The sequence below is a fragment of the Corythoichthys intestinalis genome, chromosome 4 (assembly GCF_030265065.1).
Source record: "Corythoichthys intestinalis isolate RoL2023-P3 chromosome 4, ASM3026506v1, whole genome shotgun sequence".
Classification (NCBI taxonomy): Eukaryota; Metazoa; Chordata; class Actinopteri; order Syngnathiformes; family Syngnathidae; genus Corythoichthys; species Corythoichthys intestinalis.
In genome coordinates this window covers 24,755,968-24,768,742 of record NC_080398.1, presented here as the reverse complement: position 1 = coordinate 24,768,742, position 12,775 = coordinate 24,755,968, and the positions used below count along the sequence as shown (strand labels likewise).

Sequence of the window (12,775 nt, the reverse complement as noted above, 5' to 3'; positions counted from 1 at the left end):
TTTATGCAGTACAGTTTTCTTACTTTTTCAACCGAAATCCGGCGTTAGATCGCTGCATGTGACCGACTGCCAATAAATTAAGTGGAGTGTGGGACGGCCCCCTTCGTGAAGGCGTGACGCAGTGAATATGTCATGTCAACACATTATGAAATCTATGGTTTAACCGATACTTTCATAATAAATGCATAAAACTACAAACTTATGAATCGTTAAAATGGGAATTTTGTTCGATTTCCGTCGCTGTCACCTGGCACTACAACCAATTAGCAACAGATTTATGTATTGACAAATCACCAACGAGGACACAGGCCAACCCGGAAATTGATATCCAAACAACACACTTTGTCAATATGGAAGAGTGTATCATTTTAGCATTGTGCGACCATCACCCTACTTTATGATACCTCACGGCATGACTTCCAAGACATAAATTTTAAAAAGCCGTAGTATGGGAAGTTGTTGCCACAAAAAAAAAAAAAAAAACAGAAAATTTTGAAATGCCCTCCCAATCAATATCGAATCTGAGACTAGCGATGATGCAGTGGGCGGTGTGTGGCACTGTCGCTTGCCGCTGCAGTCGCATCGCGCCCCATGTGTTGGTTTTCAGGTCATCGCCTCCTGTGTGTCGAGCCATTTCCAAAAAGAGGACACAAATGACCGACATAAATAATCCCCGTTAAGTTTTATATTAAAAGTTTATATTGAAGGGAAAAGGTACCATTCTTGCACACACCATATTATTGTTTGCATTAGTCTAACACATTCATCTAACTATAGTTTAGGCAGACTTCACTCAGTGCCCTTGACACAGTAAAGTTCATCACCTTATCGGGGCTCCTGAGGGGGAAAAGGAAAAATGGTACCATTTCTCGTAGGCACGGTCTAACTGTTTGCATTACTCGAACACACGTAATATAATTAACCAGGGAATAGTATCATTTCTCATATTTACTGTAGGACTGCACTACTTTAACACACCTAATGTAAAATAAATAGCATACCATAGTTTAAAGAAACAGAATAGATACACAATGCCATCTTATCACCGAAGCCCAACGTGTGCGTGACGAGCAAGACTGACGCACCAACTCTGGCGATCAGTTCTCCCGACAATGAACAAGGACAAAGACCAGCGCGCTTTGTCCTAAAACAAGTAGCGCCAGCCCGGATAGCAAAGTTGATAGCGGGTGCTTGGGACGTCAAGACCAGCGTCGGTCGCTGTGGTAACCACGTCCTATCCGCGCACGAACCAAAACCGCCCAAGACCGGCCACAGAGGGATGGTCCCGAAACAACACGCAGTCACACCTTCGGCCCGGCCCTCCTACACCACGGACTTAAAAAAACACTGGACACTGAGATAAGACAGATTTGCTGCTCGGAAACATTTTCTATGTAGCCTTGCTTTGGAGCCAGAATGGTCCCTCCGTCGTCTGTTTTTCCCTGGTTTTTGACCATTGTCGACGAATAAATTGTCAACCTGCTTTCGGTGAGTCTTTTTCAAACTTTTGGAACACGGAGTCAGTACAAAGGGTTAACATCAGAGATGAACGTGCGAAATTCCGCCTTCCCGGTTGCCGCGCGCGAGGCAGCATCGGCAGAGCGGCACTTTGTTTGGCTGTCGCTGTTTCCGTGCGGCTTGACTGGGGAGGCGAATTTCAACAATATAAATTGATAGCATTCACGCACTGTGCATGCATGACGCACACATATATGGGCAGTTTGCCTTGACTCTCGGCCGTGTAAGCAATCTTGAAGTATTGCTCATTTGATGCACAGAAAGAAAACCAAGCATTCTAAGGCTTATCCTGCCCCAATTTTGATTTTTTTATGACTGTTGTCAAACTCCCCTCTTCCCCTAAAAGCCGCGTTCAAGCTAGGCGCTAACGCTAATGCACAGCTCCATCGCTAACGAGTGCCCCGTCTCTCTCGCTCTTTGCTGACATAAATGCTGCATCAATTCCGATTTGGGGGACTTGACAGCCACATTCTGGAAAAATGTGGCCCTGATCGGATTTTAACCCACTTATAAAAATGACCTAGATCGGATTCAGACCGTCAAGTTAATGCCAGACTTGAGTCGGAAAAACACGAAAAAAATCGGATTTATGCATCAACACCTGTGGTATGAACATGAACCTAGCCTCATTGTCCTTTTCACCATTGTTCTCCAGTTTTCCTGCTACCCCAATTATAACTTGCTCCACACATCGCCTGACTCCTGCCTTATTTTTCTTCTGTTGTATTTTTCCTTGGCAAACCAGCTCGTTACATTACCGCCAACTAGACTGGTCAGTCGCAGCAAAACTGTTGCAGCCAGCAACGCCTGTCATCATCAAAGTTAACTTGTTCTTGGACAAAATCAGGGGAACTACTGTAGGTATCATTTTTGCATAGTATTAACAGTATTATACAATAATTGCAATGTTGTAGTGGTGGTATTAAGAGGTGGATTAAGTTTATAAACTCCCGCTAATGCCTCAGGTACCAAAAAGAACATCAAGCAGCTGTCATCGAGCAAATATAAGCAATGCTTTGTCGTGCAAAAACGGCCTTGTTGTCCTGACGACATCACACCGATGGTAGCTGAGAACACTTGCAGTTTCCTCCTGGGCTTCTTTTGCGAGGGAAAACTGCAGCTAAATCGCACAAATAGACACACATCTCAGGATCTTTTTGGCCTCGTGCGTCAGCACTGCAGAGGAAAGCGGCTCACATAACCGTAATACCCCACCGAGGCGCCTTTAATCGGGTGTCGTCTGCGAGGCTTTCATTATGAATTATTTCATTTTGAATCAAATTCGAACAAAAAAAGAAAACTACAAATCAATGGCGAGTTGCCGCATGCTGTTGATTGATAAATGGACCTGTTTTTCCCCTTCATTGGCCAGCGGTGTAATGCACTTACAATGGAGCTTGCTGGCTCTTTGACTTGATGCCATCCATCATTTTTGCCATGAATAAGCATGAGGCAGTGACGGGATTTGTCGTTCACTTGAGTAAACGAATCCATTCCGGTTCGTTCAGTAAAAAGATTCGTTCACACGAATCGTTCAACGAATCGTTCGCCCCCCTCATCTCCCTCCCCGCCCAAATGAATCGTTCGGTTAGTGAACGGGAAGTGACGTTGCCGAACGAATCACCAAAGACCGCTTCGCAGTATAACTGAACGGGAAGTGACATTGCTTGGTCCCTCCCTCTCTTGCACATTGACGACTCGTCGTAGTTTCAGAAATGAGTGACAGGCGATATCATTCTGCTTTCACAGACAGCCTCGTCCCCCCCCGCTGCAAAAGCGAGGGACAACTTCCGCGTCGTCTGTCCTAGTTCTATGGGCTCAAAGTCATGGCTCGTGCTTGCATTTCGATTTAGGACACGGTTAAACATTTTCCTTTTGAGGGGGAAGTGGGGGTTTGGGGTCGGGGGCGCACGGACTTTCTTTAGCATGATCTTGCTCACATATACAATGCTGCTGCTACCAGCCAACGCGGCATGCTTGCTGTCACGAAAATAAAAATAAATCGAAAGTTTAATTTCTAAATATGGAACGACCAACACATCATATTTACCTCTCGCTCTGTTGTATTTTTGTTTTTTATTATTAAGATGATCGTATTGAATTTTTGCACTGGTATTAATAAATAAAATAATCCGGTCAGCTCCCCTGTCGTCCCCGCATCTCAGATCGTCAAATGCTGACGAGAAATAATTGTTTGCTCTTTATGATGTTGCCTTTCTACTCTCATTAGTCTGTTAAGAAAAATGTAGACATATTGCGACATCTCCCGTGTCCGCGCGCTTTTTTTTTGGGCGCTTGAGTAGCACATGATGGACGGATTGACATAATTTGTCAAACCAACCGACACCCTCTGACACGAAAAAAAAAACACTCGGAAAAAATTGACATGTATATACAGTTTCATTGCAAATCAGTATTATGGTGATCATACTAAATATTCTTTTTTTTTCTGTGCACATATGAGGTAAATATCGCTGCCATGAAGCCTCCATATAGTGACAGTTCTCTGCCCGCTTCACTGCCGTCACGCGACCGCAGCTCAGCTTTTGCTTGCCTCGTAGCTACGCGTTTTAAATTACTGTAAATTTGATAGTATATCGTCATAGGTACAGTCCCGAGTCTGTTGAGAAAAGTAGAACACTAAACCATGCTCGCTAGATTTGTGTGGTGTTTTTGTCAGTTTGAGCAGCATTTGATAGGCTCCACGTTAACAAATATGTGACAAAGTCATTTCCTTTCATTTTATGACTCGTTCACCGCATAGTCATTACTGGAAAGTCAAGTTAGCAGCAAGCTAGGTCAGGAACCGGAGGACCGAATCACTGAACGGGAAGTGACAAAACTCAGTCTTCCCCCCCCTGCCTGCACGCTGGCTGCTTATTGGCCACAAGTGGAAATGAGTGACAGACGCCTTGATTCTGTTTCCGCTCCCTCCCCTGCCCGCGATGAGGCTGGCGTCTGATTGGTTGTGTGCGATGTCAGAAGATGCTGCCGCTTGCTCAACGCCCTCCCATGCAGCGAACAAGCGCCACCAACTTCATAGAACGAATCAGTGCAGATGGTGATTAGTTTGGTCTCGTTCACCCAAACAATTCGTTCAAAAACAACGAATCGTTCGCGACCGATACAACACTAGCATGAGGAGGCTTGTCCGTCTCCTATTGCGCTGTCTAGCGTCCTACTGAGAGCTGCATCTCATGCTTTGGTGACCTTTATCTCGCGTCTGGAGAGGAGGGAACATTGCCAACGACTACTTTCTGGAAGATACAAGCTGTCAAAAGTTCATTTATGGGTATATTCATTATCCCCACTACTAAGGGGCAGTTTACATGGCGACTCTGCGACACGAAGACGCAATGACTGTGTTGCGGAGTGGCCTAGGGTGCATATGGTGTCGGCGAAGACGAAAAATTCTGAATCCTGCCTCCATAGTGGAAGAATTCGATTGCAGGGGATTGAGGGGGGCCATCCCCGCATGCACATCAAAGGTTCCCGCGGCGCGACCCCGCGCCAATAACGTCAGCACTTGTACACGTCACATTGGGCGTGCGCAGCGATGCGACTAAACATTAAAAACAGCAAATATGGCGGAACGTCGGCTTTAATTTACTGTTTTAATAATATATTTAAATTAAATATGTTGAATGTTTCCAATTTTGTGCCTTTTTGAACAAAAGAAAAATGCCATCGCTTCGAGTGGGCGGGCAAATTTTTTCCCGGGCTGAGGAATTTTGGTGGGGTCAAAGTGCATCATTCGCTGCCGCCATGTAAATCTGCACTGCCCCCTAGGGCCTGGCATGAATACTACATCATTTTCATGCAGAATTGCGACATTGTTTGAATTGAGACGGGCCCATATAAATGCAAACAACAAAGATATCATATACAAGGCGAGATACAACTGACGTGTGAAGCAGACAAGTTGATCAGGCGACGAGGTGGAGCGTCTGCTGGGCTTTTAAAGCTGGCTAATGTTCATTGCTCTCAGCTGTGGCCACTCCACTCGTCTGACCTGCAATCAGCTAAAAACATGCACACCTGCCCAAGGCGTGACAGGCCTCAGGAGGAAGGGGCGGAGGCCCTAACAGTAAACGGCCCCTAAGTGTACAACCTTTAACATATGCAGTAGTGATCTTAGCCCATAATTACACATATGACTGACTATATACCTATGTATATGGCTGAAAACACAGACCAGACTGAAAAAGCAGTTTCTGCTCTTGCACTCCTCTTTAAAAGAAACCGCTGTATTCTAAGCCAAAACAACTGTTGTGTTTGATAGAACAATGTTTATATACTGCCATTGCAGATTCATGGCGCATTACACCCCCTCTTGTCTAGTTTAATGAAGAAAAAATAAACAATGCAAGATGGAACGCTTGAATGTGGATCTTCAGCTCATTAACATTGAATAAATGTTGATCATACAAATGTTGAGGCACAGGCGACGCAGAAGACGGTTTCGAGGCGCTCTGTCCAACTTTTGCATAGAGTTTTCTAGCCTCGGGTGAAAACTAGTTAGCTGTGGCGGCTAGCTTCAAACTGGCGTCGAGCACTGCGTCCAGCATTTTGTCCGAGGTCTGCAAAGCACTCCAACCCGATTTGTTTGCCATGTCCTACAGCCAGCCAGTGGGAAGCCATAGCAGATTTCTGGCGTCTATGGAACTTCCCAAACTGCGTTGGAAGCCTTGATGTTAACGTTATCATAAAAAGCACCGAGGCACTCTCAATAAGTGATGTATCGTGTGTGAACTGTCTGTTATTGAAAATTAAAGATCAAAACAACTCTTTTGACACCAAACCTGTGCTTTATTCTTCATATACTTGAAGTGTGACACATAAATATGTCACAGACTCACAGAAAACATGTACACAATAAATGATGGAAGTGCACCAACCAAAAATACGACATAAAGTGATAGAAAGCTGGCAGTTTTTGGCCGACTGGGTCACCGCTTCGTGTGGCCACTCGATTCCGAACACACATGTCTCAGTGGTTCTTCCAATTTTCATTCAATTGCTGACCTTGCCATTTGGCAAACTTTATGATGTCTTGACAAGACTTGCTCTTCGATGATACTCCCATCGGCTTGGTCCAGTTTTGCGTCGAGAAAAATAATGTTTAACAATGACGGTGATTTCGCGCTGAATTGGAAACAACAGTCTGAGCGAACCAATCACAGTCCATTTCTGCCACGTCATATGCGTTGACGTGACACCATGGTTTGAAAAATCAATAGGACCACATCAGGCTATGGCGCAGGGTCGTAAATCGGGTCTTCCTTGACAGCACGGGTCTGACGCGGAAGTATAACTCGGCATTAGTCACATGAGTGACACGACCAAACACTGCTAAATGCGTTCTAACTACAAATACAAGAAGAAAATATGACGCATTGTGAATTTATGACGGAAACTATGGCGAATTTTCATCTTGTTCTCGTGTCGTCAGACAACTAGCATCCATCTTGTTATGTTTTAGTCTCCCAAGACACGTTTTCAGCACGTCACCGTGAGATCATCGTCATGAAAAAATTGTTCGTTGACGAAATATTTTCGTTATCGTCATCGGTGCCGAAAACAACACTGCTTCCACGTAAATCTTCGATGGACTGTCCATTCAACCGCGCTATAACTACGCCTTATCTGACTTTAAGGCTATTAAAATTTGCGTAAATCACGCCTGAAAATTTGATTGAAACTGCACCCATTGATTTCAACAAATCAGGTTTTTACACGAGGTAATGGAGAGACACTGTTTAAGTGAGTAGCTCCATCTAGTGTTAAAGCTGAGAAATTCGTAAGAATGTAAGCTGAATTTAAAGTGCGTACAACAGGAGAAAAAAAGTCTTAAATAGCATTATTATGTGAATTAGAATCATATTTTGAGACAATTCGACTATATACAGCAATTTAGCAAAGCACAGATGACGAGAAATTAGTCTTTTAATCTGCTGGTTAGCCACGCCTACCATTATAGGGCTCTAGCTCCCCCAACAGGTGGATGACGTCAGCGGGAGAATGGGCTGATTGGTTTTTACTATTCAGCCCATTGAGGGGGAATTATTCAGAACGAGGAAAATGCGACGAAAAAAGCCACAAAATGTCATTGTTTCAGTCTCTCTATTCCAATATTTTTACAGGATATTCTTTTTATCCAAGTATTTTTCCCCAGTAGCTAAATAAATGGCATGTTCATGACAAAATAAGTCTTGTGCTAAATGGAATATGAAATGATAAAAATGCATTTATTCTGTACGACATGGCAAAATTACTCCATAACGTTCAAAATTGTCGACTTTACCTTTACTGTCGCACCTCTCGAACGATATTTTATGCCACCTAAGTCGGGCTTACGGTATTTCCCTTCCCCGGCTTCGGAGAATGTAAACCAACCAAGAGGCGTGACAGCTAGCTGATATGCTAACCCGAACCGAGTGATGTTTCAAAGGCTTCGAGAGGAAAATCACACATAACTAGCCCGGATCATTTCACATGACGGCTGGGTTGTCGATTGTCTTTGCCGATCAGCAACCTGCTCGGCGGCGAACAAGTTAGAGCTCGTCGTTCCCCTGCAGAGGGCTGGTTTGCAGGAAAGCAGCTGGACAATGACCGCCGGACAAACCAACCAACGTCGGAGGAGCGTGTAGCTGTGAAATGGTCAACACGAATATGGCAAAATAATGCTTTACTACACGGCGAAGTCGTAAACAGCGAGAGACTCATAGGAGTAATGTTATGCAGCTAACATGACAATATGTGTATGAGGAGAGTTTTTTACATGCCCATCCATGATCAAACATAAGTAGTCCTTTATTTAAACTTTGTCATGTTTACTTTGTAATCACTGTATTTGCGGCTATTTTTAACACAAAGTTGCAATTTCTGATCGGTTGGAAAATTTGACAGAACACCGGGCACATGAAGAAGGCAAAAAGCCGCCCTCTGGAGCCAGAAGTCACTCATTTTCATGGCGCGGGATTCAAAAATTGAATACATAAAACGATCGCTTCCACACACATCCGAGCGGTCCGTTTCATTCAGGAGCATAAAACAACACGTGAAATATGAAATAAACATGCTTTTCGGTGTCATACGCTCTTTAAGCTTGTGCTTATGATATTTTCATAATTTGCTGCCGGCCAATAAAAATAGGTCCGCGGGTTGGATTTCGCCCGCATGCTGTAGTTTGGACACCATTGCTCAAATGGCTAGGATGACTCTTGGCTTGAGTTGCAGTGAGTGAATAGGTTTGTGCAGGATATGAAATAAATGTTCAGCTTTTCACAAAAGCACCATAGTAAACCTTGTCAAATGAATAGCTTCCAGAGCATAGCTGTCTTTATAAAGGTTATATTTTAAGGTTATATTCTCTTATTTTGTCTCTCCAGGTACCAAAAAACTGCCACAATGAGGACAACAATGGTGGCCACGCTCGCCTTTCTACTTGCCACAGGTAGGAAAGCAACAGAAATCACATGAGAGGCAAAAGTTAATGGCTATATTGAACCCTTTTAAGACCGGCAATAAAAGTCTATTTTGAGTATAATCCTTGTGACTTAATCGGCCTTTTGTAGTGATTTTTCTTCCTAAAAGATTGTGTAATGAAATGGATTCAATCTTTTTTTTTATAGTCTGCTTAGGGGTGCGATTTAGAATCTGGAGTTATGTATATGCGAAATTATTGACACATTACCGTAATTTCTGCACTATTGGGTGCCCTTGATTACAAGCCTTACCCAGTACACTTTTAAAGGGAAAAACATTTTGTATATACATACAGTAAGCCTCTCCTTTCTATAAGCTGTGTATGTCCACATACTGTAGTAACATGAGATATTTACAAAGAAATACAGAGTTTTCAAAGTTTTAAAAACATAACTTTTCTTTCCAAAGAGCGCCAGCAACACGGCAGTTATATAGCAGCAACACAGCAATACGGCACTAACTGGGCTGAATATTAGAAAAATAAAAGTCTTTATTAGCAATCTTCATCTTCGTCCTGTGCACTGAAACCATGGAAGTCTTCACCCTCAGTGTCGGATATGAATAGTCTCAGATACACTTTGGCACGCACCTCCTCAGTCTCTTCTTTGCTGTCACCTTCAATGTCTCCCATAATGAGGCAAATTCACTCCCGAGCCCATGCCGTCCTCCGCGTCACGCAGCAGACTGGCCCCTCGAAACCCGTTGGTGATGGTGGACTTCTTTCACACTGGATCAGGCCAGGCCAGGATCCACCGACAGACCTGTGCAAAAACTGCTCTTTGCATGCGGCCAGTCTTGGCAAACGATCTTTCGCCGCTGGTCATCCAAGCCTCCCATACAACTTAGAGTGCCACTTTAATTTCTTCTAGCAATTTCCATGTTGCAGGTCTGCCAATTCTACTCATGCACAAAGATGAGGGTCCGCCACCTCTATTCATGCGCAAAGCACAAAGTTAAACCAACTAGCGTCTTCCTCGACACATATATTCAACGTGTCTCACTCCCACATTCCAAAAATACAGTAATTGAGTCTTCTTTTCTTTTTCTCTATTTGCAGTTCTGACAGTGTCCGGCAAGGGTGAGTATACTTTTAAATGATGGTAACACCCTACTTCCATACCGTCCAGTAACATACAGTCCCGCTCGCCCTAAGCAATCAATGAGGAATCCAAGACACTGTTCCTGGGCGAGGATTTCCACATCCAACTGCACGCGCCCGGACTGGAGGTGACGTTTCGCGCGACCCCACGCTCTTCTGAAGTGGTCCTGATGCGAGGCGGCCTCGTCGTGGGCAACAGGGCCAAGATGAACCGCCAGCTCAGCCACCTGGTTGTCGACACACTGGCAGAGGGGGATGAGGGCGTGTACACGGTGAAAAACCCTGACAACCCGGAAGACATCCGGCGCATCAGGCTCTATGTTCGAGGTACAGAATACAGAAAACAATGATTTTTTTTTTTTTTTTTTAAATACATGCTCAAAACTAAAAACTAAAAGATACTTTACATGCTTTTTAATGGACAAATTTTAATCAGGATGCTGTCCGAGCAACAAAATAATTCAGAATACAGTACACAAAGTACACTCTTAAAGTGCCTATGACAGCAAAAAGCATGTTTATTTCATATTTCACGCGATATTTTATGCTCCTGAATGAAATGGACAGCTTGTTTAGAAGCGATTGTTTTATTTATTCAATTTTTTTCAATCCCGCGCCATGAAAATGAGTGACTTCCGGCTCCAGTCTCGGGTTGCGGAAGAATGTGAATATGACGTCACCCGGGTTGGCATCTCACAACACACCCATTGCTTTATAGCATGCAGATCGACTGCGTATTTAGCTGATTTTGCAGATTAATTTGTTTATTTTTCGCATCATGTTAGCCCAATGTGCTGCAGGCTTTTGTTTTTGCACCAGGGATAGTGGTGTGAGGCTTTTTGGATTTGCAAAAGATTCTTGTTCACCGCGATCGGCAAAACAAGTCGGATAATCATGAGACCATTAGAAGGATGACTAAGTGAGTAAGCTTCGTGTTTTATATTATGTCAAATACTGGGATCATGGCAAACATTTTAATAAGGAGGTGGCTTTCATTTTGTGGGTGATAACACTACTCCTGTTTTGTTTACATTTTCTGTGTTTCCCCTCTTCTCCCCGGCGGCAAGCACTGCCTGCCCGCTGCCGTGGGCTGGCTGATCGGTGGAGCAATCAACCCCACTGCCGTGTTTGACATGAGTTGGGGTACTTTTGTGTGATTTGTTATTTTCGGTGTTTCCCATTCTCTCCCTGGTGACAAGCACTGCCTTCCTGCCGCCGTGGGCTGGCCGATCGGTGGAGACAATCAACTCCACTGCTGTGTGTGACATGAGTTGGGGTACTTTTCTGTTATTTGTCATGTTTGGCGTTTCCCCTTCCCTCCCGCAGTAACAAGCACTGCCTGCCCGCCACCGTGGGCTGGCCGATCGGTGGAGACAATCAACCCCGCCGTCATGTGTGACATGAGTTGGGGTACTTTTGTGTGATTTGTCATTTTCGGCGTTTCCCATTCTCTCCCTGGCGACAAGCACTCCCTGCCCGCCGCAGAAAAGACTTAGAAACGCCGCTAGGTTCGGATTAGCATGTCGGCTAACTGTCACACATCCTGCTTTGTTTACGCTCTTTCATCCATCTCCGAAGACATTTTGATGCTCTCTGTCGCAATTTTCCTCGATCTGAATCATCTTTCTCAATGGGCTGAATTCTAAATCAGCTCAAATCGTGACCCTGCCGACCACATCCAACATCTGGGGACGCTAGAGCGCTATAATGACAGGCGGGGCTAAACGGCAGATTACAAGACTAATTTCTCGTTATCTGTGCTTTGCCAAATTGTAGTATATAGTCAAATCATCTCAAAATATGATTCTAAATCCCATAATAATGCTACTTAAGATTTTTTTATGCTGTCACAGGCACTGTAAGAAAGTCCAATATTGAAAGAATAAGTGATTTTCTTTTAGATAAAAACATAAGGAATTTTTTTTTTTTAAATCGACAGTTGTTCATTATGATGCTGATTTACTGACTAATTATTAATGAATTATTAATTTTCAGTTTTAAAATTTACATTTATGACAAATGGAAAGACAGAAACAGAATGCGAAATATCTTGTTTTTTTTTGGCTTAAACAAAAAAATAATAATGATAATTGGAAAAACAAAGCACAAAATGTGAAAACATGGTTTTTATTGGACAACTGCTCATTTTAAAATGTCATCTAAATGTTAGCAGTTTTCTTTGGTTTTGGCTAAAAAAGGGAATAATACCATATTTAAAAAAAAAAAACAAACAAAAAAAACTTTCTCACAGAACAAAGAAAATGAGAGCACTTGAATAAAGATGTTTCATAACCTGTTAAATCTATGTCCAATCACACTAAAACTGCCACTTTGAGGAAAAAAGAGGTCCAAATATGCTAACAATTCAATAATCCACAAAGCTCCGTCCAGAAGATATCAGTTCTGAGCGAATTGAAGCAGATGTTTGTGAATGCAAGCGTGGCTCAAAGGCGAGCGCAAAGCTGTAATACGCGCCATATGGAGTGTGTCATGCTTTGCCAGATGATGACGAGGTTTGTATGTTTGCTGTGATCACCGTGTGTCTTCCGAGTGACGCCGCCAGCCTGTAATTATGCCGCTCTTTAAGCAACGGCCCACTCTCCTTCCTTCCTTTCCTCCTTTCTTCCCTGCTGTGTTGCCGATTTCATCCCCTCAGAGTCCCAGCCCTAT

At 43.6% G+C, this 12,775-nt stretch overlaps 1 protein-coding gene across 2 annotated transcripts in view; it reads left to right on the top strand.

Annotated features, from left to right (window-relative positions):
• Nucleotides 1-12,775, top strand: part of si:dkeyp-77h1.4 (uncharacterized) — an 85,302-nt gene that overhangs the window by 39,500 nt on the left and 33,027 nt on the right. For both annotated transcript variants that reach the window (XM_057833773.1, XM_057833772.1), the window contains 3 exons: nucleotides 8,910-8,974; nucleotides 10,064-10,084; nucleotides 10,160-10,432. In XM_057833773.1, the coding sequence (XP_057689756.1) occupies nucleotides 8,929-8,974; nucleotides 10,064-10,084; nucleotides 10,160-10,432 (340 nt within the window). In that variant the 5' untranslated portion in view covers nucleotides 8,910-8,928. The remainder of the gene's footprint in view (nucleotides 1-8,909; nucleotides 8,975-10,063; nucleotides 10,085-10,159; nucleotides 10,433-12,775) is intronic.